General features: G+C 47.4%; 1 protein-coding gene across 1 annotated transcript in view; it reads left to right on the plus strand.

Moving 5' to 3' along the window:
- LOC119292643 overlaps positions 1 to 18,532 on the plus strand; it is a 58,710-nt gene extending 40,178 nt beyond the window's left edge. The window contains exons 2-4 of the mRNA XM_037571409.1: positions 17,413 to 17,535; positions 17,985 to 18,146; positions 18,437 to 18,532. Coding sequence (XP_037427306.1) covers positions 17,413 to 17,535; positions 17,985 to 18,146; positions 18,437 to 18,532 — 381 coding nt within the window. The remainder of the gene's footprint in view (positions 1 to 17,412; positions 17,536 to 17,984; positions 18,147 to 18,436) is intronic.
- The last annotated feature ends 6,584 nt before the right edge of the window (positions 18,533 to 25,116 follow it).

Below are 25,116 nucleotides of genomic sequence, written 5' to 3' on the forward strand. Positions count from 1 at the left end.
CCCGCCATGGCCCCGGCTAGCCGCGCCGGCGTGCCCCGCCGTCGGTGCCCCGGTGGCCTCGTCCCGCCCTACGGGCGAGTGCCCGCTCGGGTGCGCCCGGGACCGGTGCCCGTTCGCCCGTTAGGGCTCCCCCTGAGCCACTGACCTTGGGGCCCCACCCCAGAACGTTTTAAAGAAAAAAGAAAAAAAAGAAAAAAGGAATTAAAATAAATAAATAAATAAATATATTAAATAAATAAATAAACAATAACTAAAATAATTAAAATATTAATTAATTAAGTAAGTAATTAAGTTAATTAATCCTGATTAGATTAACCTAATCACTAACTAAATTAACTAATCTGTAATTAAACTAAACAGAGAATGACAGGTGGGTCCCACTGGACCCACACGCCAGGTTGACCAGGTCAATGGTCAACGTTGACTGCTGACATCACCCTGATGTCATGCTGACATCAGCATTTACTATTCTGGATAATGTTGGATTAAATAATTAATTAAATTCCACAAATCAATAAAATCTTTAGAAAATCATATCTTTTAATTCGTAACTCGGATTAAATTATTTTCAACATGAAAGTTGCTCAGAACGACGAGACGATTCCGGATATGCCCGTTCGTCCACCACACACCCCTAACATATCAAACACGCAACTTTCCCCCTCCGGTTCATCTGTCTGAAAACGCGAAACACCGGGAATACTTTCCCGGATGCTTTCCCCCTTCGCCGGCATCACCTCATACTGCGTTAGGACACACCTAGCACCGTTGTCATGTCTTGCGTCATCTTGCTTATGTTTGCACTGTATTTATTGTTTCTTCCCCCTCTTCTCTTCGGTAGACTACGAGACCGACGCTGCTGCTGCCCAGTTCGACTACGGAGTTGACGACCCCTCTCTCTTGCCAGAGCAACCAGGCAAGCCCCCCCCTTTGATCACCAGATATCGCCTACTCTTCTCTATACTGCTTGCATTAGAGTAGTGTAGCATGTTACTGCTTTCCGTTAATCCTATTCTGATGCATAGCCTGTCATTGTTGCTACAGTCATTGATACCTTACCCGCAATCCTAAATGCTTAGTATAGGATGCTAGTGTTCCATCAGTGGCCCTACACTCTTGTCCGTCTGCCATGCTATACTACTGGGCTGTGATCACTTCGGGAGGTGATCACGGGCATATACTATATACTTTACACTGTTACATTACTGGTGATACTGTTTGGAGATGGGGGCAGAAGGGGCAGGTGGCTCCATCCAGGTAGTGGTGGGCCTGAGTTCCCGACGGCCCCCGACTGTTACTTTGTGGCGGAGCGACATGGCAGGTTGAGACCACCTAGGAGACAGGTGGGCCTGGCCTTGTTCGGCATTCGCGGATACTTAACACGCTTAACGAGATCTTGGTATTTGATCTGAGTTGGCTACGAGCTTATACGCACTAACCATCTACGCGGGAGTAGTTATGGGTATCCCGACGTCGTGGTATCAGCCGAAGCACTTCAGACGTCAGCGACGGAGCGGCGCGCGCCGAATTGGACTGGAACGCCACTAGGCTAGGTCTGCTTTCGGCCGCCCACGCAACGTGCAGGTGTGCTCAGGGCGATGGGCCCAGACCCCTGCGCGCTTAGGTTTAGACCGGCGTGCTGGCCTCTCTGTTTTGCCTAGGTGGGGCTGCGACGTGTTGATCTTCCGCGGCCGGGCATGACCCAGGAAAGTGTGTCCGGCCAAATGGGATCAAGCGTGTTGGGTAAGTTGGTGCACCTCTGCAGGGAAGTTAATCTATTCGAATAGCCGTGATCTTCGGTAACAGGACGACTTGGAGTTGTACCTTGACCTTATGACAACTAGAACCGGATACTTAATAAAACACACCCTTCCAAGTGCCAGATACAACCGGTGGTCGCTCTCCCTCAGGGATACGAGGGGAGGATCGCCGGGTAGGATTATGCTATGCGATGCTTCTTGGAGTTGCTACTTGGAGATGCTACTTGGAGGACTTCAATCTACTCTCTTCTACATGTTGCAAGACGGAGGCTGCCAGAAGCGTAGTCTTCGACAGGATTAGCTATCCCCCTTTTATTCTGGCATTCTGCAGTTCAGTCCACCGATATGGCCCTTTACACATATACCCATGCATATGTAGTGTAGCTCCTTGCTTGCGAGTACTTTGGATGAGTACTCACGGTTGCTTTCTCCCCCCCCCTTTTCCCTCTTCCTTTCTTTCTGGTTGTCGCAACCAGATGCTGGAGCCCAGGAGCCAGACGCCACCGTCGACGACGACCCCTACTACACCAGAGGTGCCTACTACTACGTGCTGCCCGCTGACGACGACCTGGAGTAGTTTAGGAGGATCCCAGGTAGGAGGCCTGCGCCTCTTTCGATCTGTATCCCAGTTTGTGCTAGCCTTCTTAAGGCAAACTTGTTTAACTTATGTCTGTACTCAGATATTGTTGTTTCCGCTGACTCGTCTATGATCGAGCACTTGTATTCGAGCCCTCGAGGCCCCTGGCTTGTATTATGATGCTTGTATGACTTATTTTATTTGTAGAGTTGTGTTGTGATATCTTCCCGTGAGTCCCTGATCTTGACCGTACACATTTGCGTGCATGATTAGTGTACGATTGAATCGGGGGCGTCACAATCAATGTCAAGTCAGCCCCCACTGAACGGGGACGTGTGCATCACGTCTCAGCTAAAGACGCTCATGATGATCCAGATGTCGTTCTTGGTACACTCCTTGTCAATTGTCACCCAGCATCAGTTCTATTCGATACTGGAGCATCTCACTCCTTCATTTCTGAAGGCTATGCCCGTTTGCACAACCTGTCATTTTGTGATATGCCAACTCCGCTAGTCATCCAAACTCCTGGATCCAAATGGCAAACCTCTAGTGTAAGCCATGGTAACGAAATCCTTGTTGACAGACTTGTATTCCTTGCATCACTTGTAGCCCTCAAGTCCTCAGATATTAACATCATCTTGGGTATGGACTGGATGACAGCTCATCATGCCAAGATTGATTGTTACACCAGATCTGTTCAGCTTACACACCCATCTGGCAAGATAGTCACTGTCTCCACTAGAGTTGCAAAGCGTCAGCTCTATTCTCTTAATGCCAGCCCTCTTCCAGATCTTGAAGATATCCCGGTAGTCCGTGACTTTCCGGATGTCTTTCCAGAGGAACTGCCAGGTGTTCCACCTGACAGAGATGTAGAGTTCGTCATAGATCTTATCCCAGGAACAGCTCCAATCTCCAGGAGACCTTACAAGATGGCACCCTTAGAACTAGCCGAGCTTAAGAAACAACTTGATGAGTCCTTGCAAAAAGGTTTCATCCGTCCTAGTTCTTCTCCTTGGGCTTGCCCCATCCTCTTCGTCAAGAAGAAGGATGGTACGGACCGGATGGTTGTAGATTATCGTCCCGTTAATTTGGTCACGATAAAGAACAAATATCCGCTCCCCAGGATCAACGATCTGTATGATCTGCTCGCTGGATCCTCAGTCTTCTCCAAGATGGATTTGAGGTTAGGATACCACCAAATTAAGATCAAAAATGGGGACATTCCCAAGACAGCTTTTGTCACTCGTTATGGCCAGTACGAGTACACCGTCATGTCCTTTGGCCTAACCAACGCCCTAGCCACATTCTCCCGCTTGATGAACTCGATCTTCATGGAGTACTTAGATAAGTTCGTCGTGGTTTACCTCGATGATATTCTTATTTACTCGAAGAACGAGGAAGAGCATGCCGAACATCTTAGACTTGTGCTAGAAAAACTCAGAGAGAACCACCTTTATGCCAAGTTCTCCAAGTGTGAATTTTGGTTGCCAGAAGTGACCTATCTAGGCCACGTGATCTCTGGTAAGGGCATTGCTGTCAATCCCGAGAGAGTTAAGGCCGTTCTTGATTGGACTCCACCTGAAACAGTCAAACAAGTTAGGAGTTTCCTTGGTCTAGCCAGCTATTGTCGCCGCTTTGTTGAAAACTTCTCCAAAGTAGCCAAACCCCTCACGGAACTTCTCAAGAAAGATAAAAAGTTTGAGTGGTCCCCATAGTGTGAATACAGTTTTCAGGAACTGAAAAGGCACCTGACTTCTGCTCCCATACTTGTGCCACCGGATTTCACTAAAGACTTTATTATCTACTGCGATGCCTCACGACAGGGACTAGGTTGCATTCTTATGCAGGATCGTCATGTGATTGCCTATGCATCTCGACAGTTGCATCCACATGAGGAGAATTATCCTACACATGATCTAGAGCTTGCAGCCGTAGTCTATGCACAAGACCTGGCGACATTACCTTCTTGGTAAACGTTGCGAGATCTACACCGATCACCAGAGTCTCAAGTATATTTTCACCCAACCAGATTTGAACCTTAGGCAGAGACGTTGGTTGGAGTTGATCACAGATTATGATCTAGGAATTACCTACACCCCAGGAAAAGCCAATGTCATGGCTGATGCTCTAAGCCGTAAATCCTATTGCAACAATCTCATGCTGCAGCAAAGCCAACCACTTCTCCATGAGGAATTCTGTAAGCTTAATCTTCACATTGCTCCTCACGGATTCCTTTCTACCTTGGTGGCGAAACCTGATCTTGAAGATCGGATTGTCGCTGCTCAAAAGCAAGACACAGGAATCTCTCGGATCAAGAGAAACATTAAGAAGGGAGTTGGTGGATGTTTCTCTATGGATGATCATGGTGTTGTTTTCTTTGAGAATCGCTTGGTGGTTCCCAAGAATCAACATCTGCGACAATTGATTCTTCAGGAGGCGCATGAATCTCCTCTCACGATTCATCCCGGTAGTACTAAGATGTATCAGGACCTACGCCAGAGGTTCTGGTGGACTAGGATGAAGAGAGAAATCGCTGAGTTCATTGCTAAATGTGACGTTTGTCGTCGCGTTAAGGCAGAGCATCAAAGACCTGCTGGCACCCTTGAGCCTTTAGCTATTCCTGAATGGAAATGGGATAAAGTTGGTATGGACTTCATCACCGGCTTTCCCAGGACCAAGAGAGGGAATAATGCTATCTTCGTAGTCATTGATCGTCTTTCCAAAGTGGCTCACTTCCTACCTGTTCGAGAGAGTATCACTGCTAGTCAGCTCGCTGACTTATATATTTCTCGAATAGTATCACTCCATGGTGTTCCACTAGAGATCAATTCAGACCGTGGTAGTCTTTTCACTTCTCATTTCTGGGAGAGTTTCCAAACTGCCATGGGAACCCATCTTTCCTTCAGTACCGCTTTCCACCCTCAGTCGAGTGGTCAGGTGGAACGGGTCAACCAAATTCTCGAAGACATGCTTAGAGCTTGCGTTATCTCATTCGGTATGGATTGGGAGAAATGTCTTCCTTTTGCCGAGTTTGCTTATAACAATAGCTATCAATCCAGCCTCAAGAAAGCTCCTTTTGAGGTTCTCTATGGACGAAGATGTCGAACACCTTTGAACTGGTCAGAAACCGGTGAAAGATAATTCTTTGGACCGGACATGATCCAGGAGGCAGAAGAGCAAGTTCGCATCATTCGTGAGAATTTGAAAACAGCCCAATCTCGTCAAAAGAGCCAGTATGACCGTCGTCATAAGGAAGTGGCTTATGAAATTGGCGACAAGGCTTACCTTCAGGTTACTCCTTTGAAGGGTACCCATCATTTCGGTATCAAGGGCAAGTTGGCTCCTCGTTACATTGGTCCTTTTCGCATTCTCCCTAAACAAGGAGAGGTTGCCTACCAGTTGGAACTACCCCCACATCTTTCTCGAGTTCATGATGTCTTCCACGTCTCTCAACTCAGGCGTTACTTCTCGGATCCCATCCGCGGAGTGGACCACAAAATGCTTGATCTCCAAGATAACCTCACATACCGAGAGTACCCGGTTCGCATTCTTGATCAAGCAGAGCGTGTCACTCGACGTCAGAACATCAAGTTTCTCAAGGTTCAGTGGTCTCATCATTCCGAGAGAGAAGCTACTTGGGAGCGAGAAGATCGTCTTCGACTGGAATACCCCGCTTTCTTTCCGTCAACCCCTGAATCTCGGGACGAGATTCTTCCAAGTGGGGGCGAGTTGTCACATCCCTAGTTCTGGTATGACCTAGACTAGCTAGTCATTTGTGGATCATGTTTAAAATTCCATTTAATTTTGAAATGAGGATTGGTGGAACCCTCAGAATCATTTTTGAAATGACCCAAATAAAAATTGCTCCAAAAAGGTCCAAGAAAATGTTCATGTTGCCCTCTGAAAATATTGGACAGAGATAAAAATCAAACCAATATTTTTAGGAGCTCATAAGTATTTATTTTGGCCATTTGGAATTAATGCATAAATATTTGCATTGGAAATATATTAGTTATATATATTAATATATGTCCAAAAATTATGCCACTTGTTGGGGAGCTCTGGAATAATGCCACTAGTTCCTTTAAAAATTGGCATAAGGAAATAAATTGATTCAGTATTATTACTAAATCAAAACATATGTCAGAATATTAGAAAAGAGACAAAAAGAGGAGAAACCTACCTGGGCCTCCTCCCTGTGCAGCCCAGCAGCAGCCAGCGCCGGCCCAGCCCACTGGCCCCTCCTCTATCATCTTCGTCCTCAACAGGGGGATGGGCGCGTGCCTGACGCGCGCGCGCTCCGCCGCGCCACGCCACCAGCCTCCCTGCTTGCCTGCCTTCTCCCCTCCTCATCTGGACGCCTCTTGAGATGCCACGCACCGCCCCGACCCCTCTCACTCTTCCCCCCCGTGCTCCTCCTCTCCCCCTGCTCTCTCCCTCGCACACCCGAGCGCCATCACCGCCGCCGCTCGCCGTTGCCGCGGCCACCCGCCTCCCCTCGCCCTCCGCCGAGCCTAGAAGCTCCGCCTCGTCGTCCGCATCGTCCTCGACGAGCCAAGTGACCAGGGACGCGCTCCATCGCCGACGCCGTCGCCTTCATCACCTCCGGCCGCCGCAGATCGCCATCACCGTTGATTCGCCGCACGCAGGACGTCCCCGAGCACACTGGCCTGCTCTGCGAGTCCGCCGTGAGCCCCTCTTCCTTTCCCCTCACCTCTCTCTCTCGCGCGCGCCCTGTAGCCGCTGCCCCGCGAGCGCCCGAAGCCGCCGTCCGCCATGGCCGGCGAGCTCCGTGCCCCCGAGCACCTCCGCCTCGCGTAGTAGCTCCGACGTGCTCCTGCTGCCTCGTAGCTACCGCCTGTGCTCTCCGTTCGCTCGAACGCGAGCTGCAGCCCCACGCCCGCGCTATCCCGAACTCCGGCAGCCGCAGCCGAACTCGCCGCCGTCGACTCCGGCCACCCCAGGCCCAGCCACGGCCACCGCCCGACGCGCCATCGAACTGGCTCTCCAACGCGCCTAGCCGCGCGCTATTTGGAGCACCACAGAGGAAACCCGGGGCACAAGTACACCGCGGACCTCGCCGGCGACTAACCGCCGGCGGGTTTGACTTGTTTGACCTGGGTTTGACCCCCCCAGGGTCACTGACGCGTGGGCCATGCCCCTGTTTAGTTTAGGTATTAGTTTAGTTAGCGCTATTTAACTCAGTTAATTAGTTGTCTCACTGACAGTGGGCCCTAGCGCCACTAACCTTTTTAATTAGGATTAAACTAACCCTGTTTAACCCCCTGTCACTGACGTGTGGACCCCACACGTCAGGTTTGACCCAGTCAGCTGCAGTTGACTTGCTGACGTCATGCTTACTCAATGCTGACGCAATTATTTATTTTCTGGAATTATTTTAATTCAGGAAATTCCAGAAATTGATTTAAACTTCAAAAATTCATATCAATTCAACCGTAGCTCAGATTAAAATAATTTATATATGAAAAATTATCAAAAAATGCAATCTTTCCATCTGTACTAGTTTCATGCATGACAAACCAACTTATACATGCTGTATATGGGAAAACACATTATGGCATATATAAGAGCCTACTTTGGAAGTGCATTTGAGCTTTTGGGTTCAAATGGATTTCAAACCAAATGATTACTAGTTGCATTAGCTCAAACAACATCACATCTTCATGCCATGTTCATGCATCATATTGTTGCATATGCTTGTGTATTGATTGCCGACACTGTTCCTTCTCGATAGGTCCTGCTCCGGAGTCTGTTCCAGAGTACCTGTCTATGAAGCAGTGCCTCCCTTGTTGATCTACCAGGCAAGCAAACCCCCTTGTTCATTTCGATAAAACCCTACTCTCTCGCTCCTGCTCTCAGTTATTGCATTAGGACAACAATGATTCATCTGCTACTTTGTGCTGCGGTAGTTGAAACCCATTCCTCTGCATGACCTGTCATTGCCACAGTAAATAGTTGAAACCCACTAGCATGTGTAGGAGTTGATTGAAGCCACCGTTGTGTTCCTACCATGCTATGCCTGCTATTGCTTAGAGTTGTGTCAGGTCTGATTCATTGGGAATGAATTGGAGTGTTACGATATGTTCTGGTGCTGAGAGTTAAGTGTGTGAACACGATTTGGTAAAGGTAGCGGTGAGAGGCCATGTAGGAGTACATGGTGGGTTGCCTCACTGGAACCGTCCTTAAGCCCTGAGTTCTATGTATGTTGTCCAATGACTCGATACTACCACACATTGGGCTCCGGGCGCTCCAAGCCCTCTCGACTTATTAACCAACTTGATCTCTATCCAGGTGTCGCAACTAGTTTCTGGTGTTTGTAGGTAGTGCTATTTTTCTACCAAGTGGCACCCGGCAGGGTGGGCTTGGGACAGACTAGGCACAGGTGGCACGGTGTACCAAGTGGCACCCGGATGGTGGGCTTGGGAACCCTGCTCACATCGTTTGGGGCCGTGAGCGACACCCCGGCCGGATCTCCTTGCGGATGGAACCCGAATAGGCGATAAACTTGGACTAGAGTCTTGTGTGGTTAGTCAGGTCGTGGCCGACACCCTCGCCAGGCTTCCGCTTGAAGGTTGCCGAGATACATGACGTGTACATGGTGGTAAGTGGCGAGAGCGTGTGTGAAGAAGTACACCCCTGCAGGGTTAACATGATCTATTCGAATAGCCGGGTCCGCGGATATGGACTTCTTGGATGCTTACATGGTACATAGACAACTTGAAGTGGATACTATAAAATGCTCAAGACAAGTGTGAGTGATATGGATGGCCTTCTCGTAGGGAGACGGGGATGAATCCATAGTAGTGTATTGTGTGGTGATTAGTGGACTCGTGTGCGCCATATCACCTCAAGAAGTTCTGGTAGTCGTAGAACAGGTTAGCCACAGAGTCAAAGCTGGCTTGCTGCAACTAAACCCCACATTACCCCCTTGATACACATGCATGTATGATAGGATCTGATGTAAGTCTTGCTGAGTACCTTTGTACTCATGTTGCTTTATTTATGTTTTTGCAGCGGAGACTTCAGTCTTACTAGTGTTCTCATGGACTTCGACAAGTAGCTTGTACCTCAGCTACGATCTTGATCGGACGTTGTAGATAGTCAGGCTTTCAGCCTTTTTCATTTATAGATGTCTGTACTCAGACATGTAATGCTTCCGTTTGTTGCTTGATTGCTCTGAATGTTGGGTCATGTGACCCCTGTTTGTAATAATGCTATGATGGCTCTTTGAGCCTTATCTATATGAGTTGTTGAGTTATGTTGTGATGCCATGTTGTACAGCACATACTTGCATGTTATGCGTACGTGTAATGTGTATTGCTATGTGTGGGATCTGACTATCTAGTTGTTTATCCTTGGTAGTCTCTCTTACCGGGAAATGTGTCCTAGTGCTTCCACTGAGCCCTGGTAGCTTGCTACTGCTCCGGAACACTTGGGCTGGCCGGCATGTGTCCTTCTTCTATCCTATGTCTGTCCCTTCGGGGAAATGTCACGCGATGAATACCGGAGTCCTGTTAGCCCGCTACAGCCCGGTTCACCGGAGTCCTGTTAGCCCAGTGCTACAGCCTGGATTCACTCGCTGATGACCGACACGTTCGATGCTGGGTCATGGATGCCTGTCCCTGTAAGTTAGTGCCACTTTGGGTTTACGACTAGCCATGTTAGCCCGGGATTTTTATCATATGGATGCTAGCGACACCATCATATACGTGTGCCAAAAGGCGCAAACGGTCCCGGGCAAAGGTAAGGCGACACCCGTGGGGATACCGTGCGTGAGGCCGCAAAGTGATATGAGGTGTTACATGCTAGATCGATGTGGCATTGAGTCGGGGTCCTGACACCTGTCGACTTGAATTTCATTCCCATGGCTTACTCTAGAAGTTGCCATTTGGATCCCGGGGTTTGAATTACCATAGAGGTGGGCATCTCACAGAATGTGGTGTTATGCAGACGAGCATAGCTCTCGGATATAAATGAATGAGATGCTCCTGTATCGAAAAGAACAGATGCCGGGTGGCAATTAACAAGGAGCGTACCAAGAACGACGTTGGGATCCTCTTGAGCTTCTTCGGCAGAGATACAATTGACATGGCCATGTGCAGCGGTGGCCGGCTTGGCGTAGAACACTTTTCCTGTCGGCTTGCCACGGCCAACAGCTTTTCCAGAATGGTTGGGGTTGGTCTGGGGACACTCGCGCAGGTAGTGGCCCGATTCCCCACACTTAAAGCAAGTCACAGAGCTGGTACGTGGGGGAGCACTGTTGGTTGGACCACCATAGGGCTTGGTTGGTGCAAACTGTTGAGCGGTGCGAGGCGCCTGGAAGGATGGCCTCGGTGTGAACCTGGGTGGCAGGGCAGTGTTAGGCACCCACACGCGGCGCTTCTGAGGACCAGCACCGGATGAGGAACCCATGTCAAGGCCATGCTTGCGTGTTGCTTCATAATCGGTCTGACCAGACTCAGCACTGATGGCTTTGTTAACAAGCTTCTGAAAAGATGTGCACTCATGCAGACGGAGGTCGCGGCGAAGCTCAGGACTAAGTCCCTTACGGAACCTTGCTTGCTTCTTGGCATCAGTAGAGACTTCCTCAGTTGCATATCGTGCAAGGTTACCGAACTCCCTGCTGTAAGCATCCACAGAAAGTCGACCTTGAGTGAAACTGCAGAACTCCTAACGTTTACGGTCTATGAGACCCTCCGGAATGTGATGTTCACGGAAAGCCTCGCTGAATTCAGCCCAAGTAGTGACATGGCCCGCTGGGCGCATAGCTCCATAGTTCTCCCACCAGAGACTGGCGGGGCCTTCAAGATGATATGCAGCAAAGGTGACCTTATCAGCCTCAGCTACTAACGCAGAACGTAGTTTGTGAGTAATATTGCGAAGCCAGTCATCGGCGTCGAGAGGCTCGACGGAGTGGTGGAAAGTGGGTGGATGTAACTTGATGAAATCACTGAGTGACACCAAGTTATTCCTCTGATGGTGTGCTGTGTTTTGCTCGATGCGCTCCAACAAACGGTTAGTCTCCCGCTTGTTTCTCTTGGCTTCTAGCATAACTTCGGCCAGAGAGGGTGGTTGAGGCAGGTTTGTTCCCCCAGCTCTGCTGCCTTCGGCCTGCTCTGGGGGAGCAGGGTTGGTGCGGGTTCGTGAATCCTCCTGAGTGGAGTCAGCATAGATAGCCTGGAGATACCCTTGTGCTCCCGGGAGTGAAGCTGGCATATACCGGAAGTCAGAGTCTCGAAATATGCCAGTCCTGACTCGCATGATGGTCATCATAGAGTAGGCAGCATCCTGCACAGCCATCTCAATAGTAACCCCGAGTGCATAGGAGCAGTGAAGGGGCTCGGTAGATCCAGGATAAGATGGAAATATCCTGACAATGCAAATATATTGACTTTGATTAAAGTCTTGGAATTGCTCTTCGACCGTGTACTCAGGATACCAACGGTACCCTGCCTCAGTCATTACCCGGACCAACATAGCAGTATGGCGGGGTACATCTAGACATTGAGTCAAATGAACCACTTGATTCTGAGGACGGGTCGCCATCTGGAACATGATAAACACAAGATATTAAGATTTCTAGTAGAAATTGGACAGCATAACGGCTGTAAATGCTCAAAAGGGATTTTGAGGCATTTGACAAAGAATTGCATAGACACTCAACAACATCATATCAAGGTTCTGGGTCCATCTTAGCAACATAATGGGGTAGTAGAGCTGAACTAGGCTTGTAACCATCAAACCTATAAGGTACTACTGATTAGTAACACGTGAACCTGATAGAGGGGAGGGATCCTAGTCCTTAACCCCCGGTAGAAGAATAGACTGACTCAGATCAGAATGTTATGAGATAAAGGAGTAAAAAGAGCCTTACGTTCCATCCCACAAACAATTCCCCTATATATAACTAAAGAATTTTTAGACTCAACATTGACCAGTTTGGCTTGGAGAACCTACAGGCAGTCCGGCTCTGATGCCAACGCTGTCAGGACCCCGACTCGATGCCACATCGATCTAGCATGTAACACCTCATATCACTTTGCGGCCTCACGCACGGTATTCCCACGGGTGTCGTCTTACCTTTGCCCGGGACCGTTTGTGCCTTTTGGCACACGTATATGATAGTGTCCCTAGCATCCATATGGTAAAGAGCCCGGGCTGACATGGCTAGTCGTAAACCCAAAGTGGCACAGCCTTACAGGGACAGGCATCCATGACCCAGCATCGAACGTGTCGGTCATCAGCAAGTGAATCCGGGCTGTAGCACTGGGCTAACAAGACTCCGGTAAACCGGGCTGTAGCGGGCTAACAGGACTCCGGTATCCATCGCGTGATATTTCCCCGAAGGTACAGACACAGGAACGAAGAAGGACACATGCCGACCAGCCTAAGTGTTCCGGAGCAGTAGCAAGCTACCAAGGCTCAGTGGAGAGACTAGGAGACATTTCCCAGTAAGAGAGGCTACTAAGAATAAACAACTAGATAGTCAGATCCCACACATACCAAGCATTTCAATCATACACACAATATGCTCGATATGTGCAAATACAACAAGGCATCACAACATGACTCTACGACACCAGTACTTTATTTAAGGCTCAGAGAGCCATACATATCATACACACAAGTACGGGTCACACGACCCAGCACTCAAGTCATACAGACATACAAGCCAACAGCGGAAGTAACTTGTCTGAATACAGACAACTAGTAAAATAAAAGAGGCTTGGAAAAGCCTGGCTATACTACGTGGTCCTTCACAAGCTCAGGATCACCACCTGGGCCTCGATCTACTCATCGATGTCAACGTCTACGAAGAACCCATCAGAAGGGGTTGCAGCGTCTTCTGAAAAATGTAAATTAAAGCAACATGAGTACAAAGGTACTCAGCAAGACTTACATCAGATCCTACATACATGCACATTATCAAGAAGGGTTGGTGGAGTTATTGTAGGAAGCCAGCTTTGACTCTTGGCTAAGCTATCCTACGATACACCAACTTGAAATGGTTTTGCGCACACGAGTCCACTACTCACCACTTCAATACACCACCGAGGATCCACCTCCGTCATCCTACGGAAGAGCCATCCTCGGCACTCACGCTTATCTTGAGATTTTTAGTAGTATCCATTTACTTGTCTATGAACTGTATAAGCAACCAAGTAGTCCTTTACCGCGGACGTGACTATTCGAATAGATCATGCTAACCCTGTAGGGGTGTACTTCTTCATACATGTTTCCACCACTTAGCGTCTGCACACGACATGTGCTCGGCAGACTTCAAGCAAAAGCCGACGTGGGTGTAGACCACGACCTACCTAAACACCTAAGTCTCTAGTCCAGGTTTATCGCCTATCCAGGTTCCATCCGCAGGGAGTCCGGCCGAGGTTTCCCATACGGCCCCGAACGATGTGTACAGGGTTCCCGAGATACCTAACGGGTATCCGGTACACCGTGCCACGTACCTACCGCATCACAGCCCACCCCTACGGTCATTGCTGTCCACGGCCTCCAGTAGGCTACAAACACCAGAAACTACTTGCAACTCCTGGACAGAGGACTAAAGTGAATAAGAAGTCGAGCGGGGTCATATTTCAGGGCCCAATGCATGGTAGTAGCTGAATCTTAAATCACGCATACAGATCTCAGTGCTTAAGGTCGGCTTCAATGAAACAACCCACCATGTACTCCTACATGGCCTCTCATTGATACCTTTACCAAATCGTGTTCACCACATCACTCTCATTTCCGGCATGATCATTTCACTCTAGCCCATCACCCAGATGAACCAGACCTGACACGACTCTAAGCATAGCAGGCATAGCAATGTAGGAACAACACATACATATGGCTCAAACAACTCCTACACATGCTAGTGGGTTTCATCTAGTTACTGTGGCAATGACAGGTCATGCAGAGGAAATGGGTTCAACTACCGTAGCACACAACAGTTTGAAACGCGTTGTCTTAATGCACTAAAAGAGAGCAGGAGTGAGAACATGGGATTGTATCAATATGATCAAATGGTTGGTTGCTTGCCTGGTGGGTCGATGCACTGATATTGTTCTTCATTAGGGTAATCGTGGTACTCCTCGGAGGCAGAACCTGCCGCAGAGAACACCGATACACAACATCACCAAACAATATGCAACAACATGATGCATGCATGATACATGGAAATATGAGTGTGTTGGGCTAATGCAACTAAGACCAGATGGGTTTGAACCATTTTGAACCAAAGATTCAATTTCCAAACTCATATATGGTCATTTAAGGGGCTTTAACTTGTTCTTCAATAAACAGTAGGTTAGCTTGTTTAAACATGCATGAAACCAGTACAGATGGATAGGTTGGATTTTTCTGATCATTTTTCATATATAACACTTTGCATTTGGAGCTATGGTTGAATTACTATGAATTTTTGAAGTTTAGAACATTTTCTGAAATTTATAAATCATTTTAGATTTATTTTAATTCCACAAAAGGATTACTGCGTCAGCATGATGTCATGTTGACCTCAGCAAGTGAACAGACTGGTCCAGGTCAAACTGACCAGTGGGTCCAGGGTGTTAGTGCAATTAGTTTAACTAAAAAAATAATTAGAACTAAACCGGATTAGTTAACAGGGCTGGGCCCCACCTATCATTGACTCAACAGAGTCAACCAGGGCCCACCTGTGGTCAAAGTCAAGTCGGCTGCACCGGCGTTTAGCCGCCGGCGAGCCCGACGCGGCGGCGGAAGTGATTTTGGCCGTTCCGGCCACCAAATGGGTCGCGGAAGGCATCTAGGTGGAGCTGGGGACAAACCGCAGCTCTTGGTGGAGTTAGTTGGGGTCGAGGTGGCCGGAATCGGCGCCGGCGACGACCTAGGCGGCCGCCGGAGTTCGGGTGGAGGCGAACTCGGGGCTAGGGTGTGCGATGAGGTGCGGGGAGTGTATGGTTAGACCCTACGCGACGTGGTGAGTGCGATGGACACCGAGAGGTGACCGGAGGATGGCCGGGAGCACATCGGCGACGATCTCCGCGGCGGTGCATGCGGGTGGTCTTCGTGCGGTTGCTACACAGCTCGGGGGCGAGAGAGGAAGGGAAGGGGAGGTAGCTAGGCTCACAGGGCACTCGTGGAGGCAACCGGCGGGGTCGGGGAAGGACTGATGCGGCGACGGCGTTGAAGGGGATCTCCGGCGACGGCAGACTTGGGCGAAGTCGGTGCGGTGGACTCGGGCCACACGAGCACGTGGGGCTCGGCTAGCTCGACAAAGAGGATGGCGGCGGAGCTCCTAGACACGGCGAGACGGAGCACAGACGGCGGGGAGCGCGGCTATGGTGATGGGGCGGCGGCGGTGGCGTCGGCCATGGCTGGGGAGCGCGAGGGAGAGGAGCTGGGGAGGAGAGGAGATGTCCGAGGGGTTCGGGGGAGAGAGGGGGATCGATCCCCGTCATCAGCTGGACGAGGGGAGCGGCGAGGCGGCGACCAGGTGCGTGGCACCCATGCGGTGCTCGCCGCCGAGCACCTACCTGCCTGCCTGGCCGAGCCAAGCAGCTCGCTGGCGCGGCAGCTGGGCTGGGCCGGCAGGTGGGCCGGTTAGTAGGCGCCAGGTAAGTTTTTCCTATTTCTGTTTTTGCTTTTATTCTGTAAGTTTGTTGAATTTCTAAAAATACCTAGGCAACTCCAAAATTTACCAAACTGCACCTGGTCCTTAGTTGGAATATTTCCAGCAAGGAAGATTTTAGTTTGGGAATATTTGAGCATTTGAAATATTTTATAAATTTTAAATGCCCAAATTCAAATATTTATGACTTAATACAAAGACCTTAGGATGACCTAGAAAATTGTGCATCACTTTTGGCAGAGGTTCTGAACCAAGACAAAAATGATGGACATTTTGGAAGGGCATTTCAGGTTCGTTGAAAATATTTTTAGTAAACCCTAGTTGGATTCAGAGGGGGCTGGGGGTTCTGTCATCCCCATTTCAAGTTTCTGATGAAAGAATAGACATGATGCAACACTCTAATGCATGAACTAGCTAGGGTGTGACAATGCCCGAGAAGAAAATTCTAATGTATATACAGTCTTGACACCGAACTATTATACCATGATGCCTATGTAAGTCTTCTTGTACGACCAATTATGTTACATGGAAATTTTATTCATTGAGTAATCTTTTGAGATACTACGATGTTGATTCAATAGAGACATGTTTCCAAATGACATTTTAGAATTATTGGTTACACCAGATTGCTGACTAATTAATTTAACACACTTAGATCAGAATGACTCATATTCTTTCCTGATGTAATGTTCTTTTGGTTATCAAGATTCGCAATACGAAATTCAAACGTATATTTTTAATTGTTCTTTTGGTTATTGTTTGCTTTATCGTTCAGAAACATTATGAAAATTGGGAAGATAAATACAGTGATGCTGCATTTTTACAGTTATATATTACACATTAATGTTCAGCTCTTTATTTATTCTTTCTTCACCACCTATTGGTTCTTATTTCCTGGATATTAGCTAATTCGAAGTCGTGCCCACATTTGCAAGCCGCCTATTGAAAGAAAACAGGGTTGCACCCACATTACCTCCACACCATCTTCTTGGTGTGCAGACCACATCCTGGTGTGCCTCTTTATTTAGTGGTTTGTTGACAGAAAATTGAGGGCTTAGCCCAGTTTTTTACCTATTTAACAACTAATCGCTATGTATAGTCATCGGGTAAATTTGGATGGATAGGATTTTACTAAAGTTTATTGATGATGCTTTGTTTCTGGATATATGGAGAGGCTATGTGCACTGCAGTTCAACACAGATTGTAGATTACATGGTTGAGAAAAAAATCTTATATGCTTAATAAATCCTGTTGTTGCTCCTTTATTAAGTGTTCAAGCATGCCTATCATGATCCTGTGCTCCTTACTCTTTGTGTATGGCTTGTTGTCTAATGTATGAAAGTGTAATTTTCTCATCTCTATTATGATGTTTCAAGTATACTACTTCTCTTAAGAAGGTTGGAGTCAACGAGGCAGCACATAACTGTGTTTGATGCATTCTTCAGGTTGATCGAGGGTCTGATAATGGACGTGACACAGCCGCTGGAGAGGAGATTATAATATGGAAAATAGCAGTAGAGGAGGAAGCTGGAGCTGGTAGATCAATTGAGCAAGAGTTCCAGACCCAGGTGCATTTATAATTGAGCTGTTTGTATGAGCAGTGCTACATGATTTCACTCTGCATCTCTGTAGTTATTTGGCTGAAGGTGTGCAAGAGTTTGAGCTATTAATTATTGTGTAGTTTTAAGTTTTAGCTTTAGAACTGTGTAAGTTATTCCCTTCTTTATAAATAACTTCATGTGGAAAAGTATTCTTTGAGGGAAACAAGGTCGAGAATTCGCATTAGTGGTTGGCAGTGATAATATAATAAGTTTGCATTTTATACCATCTAGCAGGACTTCACGGAAATTCGTTAGAGGAATTGCAAAAACCATGATCAAATATTATTTTTCTTATTCCTTTTTGGTTTTAGACAAGAACAGTAGCTCAAACCTTCTACTGTCGCAGTCGCTGTAGTAGATCAATCGCTGCCTCAAACTTCAGAGAAGATAGGCATGAATGGATGTTCTGGTTGCAGGTTACTCCAAGAACAAGTGCCTCAGAAAAGATGAGGGGCCGTAGTGCGCGCGAGGGAAGCGGAGGCCGCCGCGCCGGTGGCCGCGGCCGAGGGTTATGGGCTTGCAGCATGCAGAAGCCTCCTGTCGCACCCACCGTCGATATCCCCGTCATGTGCTACCAGGTGAGCCCGTCAGCCCGGCCATGTTCTGCTTCTGAGTTTGAATTTCCCAGAAATGCGCTCCTGCGGTTGCTTCCATGCTGAGTCGTCACTCGATCTGCTAATATGGTTACATGTTAATTAGTCATGGATTTTATCATCGTAGTTCAACGCCCTATAGTTTCACACGCCTTGCTCGTTTTGGTTTGGAGTATACTGCCACTGAGGATTTCCGAGCACCATTTTCTAGGCCCAAAGCGAGTGGATCATATGTCCTCTTTTTTATGGCGCATCTTTGCCAAATTACCATGCAGATCCTGGGTGTCACGGGGAAGACCAACAAGGAAGATGTGGTCAAGTTGGTGATAGAGCTGAAGAAAACGGAGATGGAAGATGGGTACATGGAATAGGTGTTCACCCACAGACAGGTTGCTCATTCAGTCCAGCAATTGCATGGTATAGTTTTTCTTGGAATCATATGCAGCTAGCACCTCGGTGTTTAACATTGTGCTGCTTGTTGATTTTCTGTCAGGCTCTGCTGGTAGACATGAGAGACAAGCTTCTCTTTGAATATGGTATGCAAGAAGCTAACAGGGTGAAGATTCCGCCCAGATCTTCTCTTCGTATATAATTTCGTTTCCATGATGACGATGCATGTGTTTTTTACTCTTGTCCATCTATGTTAGTATAGACTAGAATGTATACTGTGTATCTTGTTTGTGTTTTATTTTTAGAAAAAATATTATTTTTTGGTGTATTGGATTTCTTTATGTCACTTCACGAGCTCAAGAATTTAAAAGTGAAGGCTATTGTGGAGTTAAGAACCTCAAGAAGATACCGACAAAAGAAGAATGAGCGGCGGTGGAAGGTCTATCATATACAGAGTATATTTCTATGGGCCACAAATTTTCTACCATCCTTACATTAACTCAAGGTTGTGTCCTGGTGCTGACTTATTTGAGTTTTCTAATTGGGTTTGTTGTGCTATGCTGAATATCTTAGTCATGTAGGATGTTTTGTAATTTTTTTGTTATGTAAAAAGTTTTCAGTTTGCATTCTTAATGACATTGAGGTTACTCTATGAACACATATCATGCCATCTGACTTCCCGGAGAACTACATATTCCTGGGTATTGGAAGGGTCGGGTCAAGTACTGAGTTGATTGCCTAGAGAGTTGAGTTTGTACAGGAGGCTGATAAAAGAAGTCACTTGATGGATCTGCTCCATGTGCAAAGAGACAGTTCAGATCAAGCGAAGTAATATTTTGATTGTCCGTTATTTTTATTATTCAATCACTTACTCTGACGTTTTGTTGTTTTTAGTTTCTCTTAAGATTAGTTGTGGAAGTACTCTGGAGGTGCTCCAAGTAGAGAGAGCAGATATTTATTCCAAGTGATCATTTTTCTGCCGTCCTTTGCTGCAACAAGCTCTCATACTTGTCTTAGTGGAGAGTGGAGACCAAAAGGGGTGCGGACTCACTGGAGAACGAGTTTTGTATGAATGGATATTCAGCGACTTCAGTTCATGGTGATGGAAACCAGTAGGTTTATCCTTTTTTTTCTCCTTCAGAACCTCCCATTTTTGCTTGGACCATATTTATTTCTGCTTGTTCTCTGGAATGATGTAATAATCGGTCAGTTGCTACCATCAAATGAATATTGCCAATTTACTATTCCTTTGGTTTGTTTGACAGACTATTGTAGCTTTTGTACTTTCCAGGTATTGCTATCACACATCAAATACTTATTTACTGATTTGCTCCAAAATTCCTGTTGTTTGAATCTTCTTACCTGTTGATGAATACTGGACGTTTGTTCTTATGAAACTAAATATGTTTGTGTTATCAAGGGTTGTTTTTTCTTGTCATATTGATGTACCAATTCTTACAGGAAAGAGATGCATCCACGGATGCCGCAGTTGACTGCATCTTCAACCTTGGGGAAGATTAGTGATATTTGGCTATGTTAGAGGATCAATGATAGAAGTTGTTAGGCTATTTTTCTTTGTACATGTGATTTTAATCCTGAGGTAGGAGGGTTTGTATGAGTGCAACTATCACCTCTCATGCAATGCTAAAAGGGGAAAGGAAAAAACCAGAGGACTTTGTGATCTTTTATGTATATCATTGCAAAATTGTATGGGAAAATTGTTGAATTTGTCAAAACTTCGAGGATGGAATTGATGACGAATGTTGCAAGTCATTCTAAGTTAGGGATGATGGGTATGTGTATGGCAATGTGGCGAGCTTGGAGAAAACATATGAAATTTGTAGCTGGGTGGTAATGTAGAGCTTTTTTTTAGACAAAAGGCGAAGGTCGAGCCCAATCTTTCCCAACATTGAAATAACAAAGCCATCAACCAGCCAGCATTACAAGAGCAATACAATACAACAAAAATAAAAGCGAAACGGAAGTAAACGATACAAGGTACAAAACATAACAGACTCAACCGACCACCGCCGTGCCAACACTGGCAACCCAACAGGACCATGAGAAGAGAGCACCTCGCGCTTGCATCGTGTCGCTATCTGCATGCAGGGACCAAACATGGTCTGTTTCCACCTACGCAAAGGGCCACTACACTTCACCCAGGCTCGATGGGTGCCGCACCGACGGGCGGCAAAGTGGATCCCTAGATCCCAGAGCCACGGTGCCCAAGCTGTCAAAGGAGAATAGCATAAACGAACCCACAAGCAATGAGTAACCAACCACATTGGCACCGTCGTCGGCATCAGAAAGGCCCCACGTCGGTCGAGAGTTGCTTATCGAAGGAACAATCCACGGGGCAGGCCAAAAGGGCCAACACCAAGCACCAACCGAAGTCAAGCAACAAGTTGCCAGAGATGAGAGTAGGTCGACAACGCCACCACTATTCCCCCACCTCCTAATAGATCCCGGGGGATGCCTTCTGGAAGGAGCACGACACCATGATGCCATCGGCGTTCAAAGCAGGGGACCAAGGGCTTTCACCCACGCTAGGGGGGACAGGGGAAGATCCTCACCAAAGCCTCCCGGAAGGGGGTCGACACCAAAAGGTCTCGACATCGATGCGGCCGCCACGTCGGCCAGAAGATTCCTTCGGATCCATGCCTTCCTACCAGGTCTATGGAGCCAGCACACGGGGACAGTGAACACGGCGGCCAGGCATCTTAGCCAGCTTAGAATGGAGTAGATCAGGCCGCGGGCAGAGCAGAACCAGGACTCGGTGGAAGGCAGATCAGTTGCGACTGCCCACACAACCGATGACCGCGACCCCATGCCACCCGCACGACCGAGGGACAACCCATCTGCACACCCACCGGCACAACCTACCGCCCACACTATGCCGTGCACCACCGACTGGGGGTGCCGCCCTGGGAGCCGAGGCCCTCCACGTGAGGTGGAGCCGCCACCTTTATCGATGATGCGCGACTGTGCTAGAGCCACCTCAGGCGGCGGAGGAGGACAGAAAGGAGGAGGGGGTGAGTGGAGGTGGCAGCTAGGGTTGGCTCCCGAGTCACCTTAGAAGAGACAACGCGGGGAGGGGGAGGAAATCCAAACAACTCACTTCTAGCTACAGTTGAAGCCAAGCAACTTGATATATTCATCTCTTAGTCCGTGGGTTAGGGACGATGGGAATGACTCTGAAAATTTGGCAAACTAGGAAAAAACACAAGGCATATTTGGAGCGGGGTGACAACATAGCAAAGCAATAATACAATGGTCGAGGAGCTTAGTTGAGTGAGTCGTCATAGATCCTTTTGTCAGCCCATGGCAATGCACGGGCATTAAACTAGTTTAAATTAGTAGATCAATTAGCCTAATGTGCATATGACATGTTGGCCACCCCCCCTTTGACTGGTCAACTTTGACCTTTGACCTGCTGACTGTGCATGTTGACTCAGCCTCTGGACCCCACCTGTCATACTCAGTGGCTGGCTACTGCTGGGTATAAAAAGATATTCTGGTTTAATTTGAATTAAAATAAATTCAGAAAATGTTTCAATCTTTGGATTCACATAAATTAATCCGTAACTCGAATGAAAAAGTTTTATATATGAAAGTTGCTCAGAACGACGAGACGAATTCGAACACGCGATCCGTTTACCTGTCAGATGCCTCTAACTATCTGAACATAGAACTTTCCCTCTTCGGTCATCTGTCTGACACAGGTCCGGAACCGGGAAAACATTCCCGGTTGACTTCCCCCTTCATCGGTATCGTGTAGCAACGCATTAGAACACGTCTAGCTCTGCTTGTTGTCCTGTTATGCACTTGCTTGCTATGTATTTACTGTTTCTCCCCCCTCTTCTCTTCGGTAGACCCCATGACGATGCTGATGCCCCTGTGATCGACTACGTCACCGACGACCCCTCCTCGTCTGAGCAACCAGGCAAGCCCCCCCACCTTGATCATCCCGATATCGCCCATTCCATTATCTCATGCTTGCATTAGATTTTGCTACTGTAATTGATTGCTCCAATTCTGATACATAGCCTGCTTTTGTCACCTGCTTATTGTTACCAACCTGCTTATCCTAAACTGCTTAGTATAGGTTGCTTAGTGATCCATCAGTGACCCCCATCTTGTCCTTGTCGCCCCTGCTTCATCATCGAAGACCCGATCAACGGGATCGAACACGAGGCCTCTTCACCGCACATCACTTTCCCCTTAGCTGCTCGACACTGCTGGGTTACTATCGAGTGCCGAGGGTGAGACCTGTACAGCACTTCTAATGTTAACCCTGTAGTGTAGCTATTTGGTCGTGGTCATCGAGGGTGATTCCGCCTTAACCACTTTTGATACGACTCTGTAGTGCAACCCCTCAAGTGTGAACCTCGGGGGTGATTCCTCTTACGTTCACTTTGATTATTACATCGAGTGTAACTCACCAGGGGTGATTCCTCGGGTTTCCCCTTGATGTTTAGACACAAAGTTACTATGATTACTATGACTTTACCCTGAACCATGTTACTAAAGACGGGTCGACCCTGAGGGGTACCCGCGCAAGCATAAGTGCGAGTTATGTGGAGACGGTTTGACTTGGAGGGTACCAGAGTTGAATACGAGGCGTGGCCGGGCATTCTTAGCCCTTGCCGCAAGTCCTCGAGACGGGGCGACGTGGTCACATCTTTCATGAGTCTCTTCTCGTGACCGCACTACCAACACACTAACGGTTTGGATATTTGATCCGAGGGGCCTTTGGCCTGATAGCACTAACCATCACGTGGGCATAGTATGGGCGTTCTGCGTCGTATACATCAGCCGAAGCTTAATAGACGTAAGCGACTGAGCCGGGCGCGCCAGGTTGGACTAGTAAGCACCTGCCTTTTTTAAGGAGGTAGCTAGGTCTGCTCACCGGCCGCCCACGCAACGTGCAGGAGTTCCCGGGGAGATGGCCCATGACCCCTGGGGGCATAGGTTTAGTCCGGCGTGCTTGACCTCTCTATTCAGCCTAGGTCGGGTTGCGGCGTATTGTTTGGCCGAGGCCGGGCATGACCCAGGAAAGTGTGTCTGGCCGGAGTTAATCGAGCGTGGTGGGTAAGTTGGTGCACCCCTGCAAAGAAGAAAACATCTATCGGTAGCCTGTCCTACGGTAACGGACACTTGGAGTTGTATCCCGATCGATACAACTAGAACTGGATACTTGTGATGAGAATTGGATTGTGATGAGGTGATAACTGGATAGTATGGCTCTGGGATTGCTCTCTCGCAGGGAGTCGAGAAAGGATCTCTGGCCGAGGTTGATAACACTACTACTACTTTACTTTATGCTACTCTACTCCCTCATGTTTGTTGCACGATGGTGATTTCCAGAAGATGCTAGTATTCGATAGGACTAGGCCTTCTCACTATTTTGGCATTTCTGCAGCCCAGTCCACATATATAGTCTTCCTTTGATAATGTTGCATATGTAGTGTAGATCCTTGCTTGTGAGTACTTTGGATGAGTACTCACGGTTGCTTTGCTTCCCCTTTTCCCCTTTCTCCTTCTTTCCGGTTGATGCAACCAGATGTCGAAGCCCAGGAGCCAGATGCCACCTTTGACGACTGCTACTACCCCGGGGGTGCCTACTACTACGTGAAGACTGTCGACGACCAGGAGTAGTTAGGAGGCTCCTAGGCAGGAGGCCTTGCCTTTTCGATCATAGATGCTTTTGTGCTAGCCTTCTTAAGGCAAACTTGTCTTACTTATGTCTGTACTCAGATATTGTTGCTTCCGCTGACTCTTGTGTATTCGAGCTTATGTATTCAAGCCCTCGAGGCCCCTGGCTTGTAATATAAAGCTTGTATTATTTTAATTTGTGTCTAGAGTTGTGTTGTGATATCTTCCCATGAGTCCTTGATCTTGATCTACACATTTGCGTGTATGATTAGTGTACGATTGAATCGAGGGCGTCACAGTAGATATATAATCAGGGTTTAACCCATAATATTCACGCCACCAAATTATAGAAAAGTTATGGTAAGTACTAACTGCAGCTTGAAATTTTCTACGCTTATCCAAATTATGGGAAGCAAATATAGCATTTAATTTTTACTCCCATTCAATATATAAATCATGCCTAAAACGACCATTAAATTGTGGCATTGAAACATTAACCTGATTATGTGCATTCTGATGTTGTTGCTCCTCTTGCGATGGTGGTTGTTTTTTCTTAGGTGATGGCAAGTCTCTCATGATGGATGCAGCCCAAGAACTAATAACATTGGAACCTGTCATAATTAGTAGAAATATAAGAAACAAAATCCGAAAATAATGTTCCTATGAACTACTAGGATGTGGTGGTAAAACGCTCAAAGTATAGAAAATATCAATGTCTTACAAGTTCTTACCATGTAGCAGGTGGTGACCGGCAACCAGCGGTGTCAAATAACTCTAAAGATTGAGAAAGCGATTGGCAGGTGAACATAAATATGCACGGTGTAAAAATATGTGGAGATGGGTTGGCTGTATATATATGGTAACAAAAGATTAAAATAGTCAATTTAGAGATGCAATGTTGAATAAACAC

Source organism: Triticum dicoccoides, chromosome 4B (genome assembly GCF_002162155.2).
Source record: "Triticum dicoccoides isolate Atlit2015 ecotype Zavitan chromosome 4B, WEW_v2.0, whole genome shotgun sequence".
Classification (NCBI taxonomy): Eukaryota; Viridiplantae; Streptophyta; class Magnoliopsida; order Poales; family Poaceae; genus Triticum; species Triticum dicoccoides.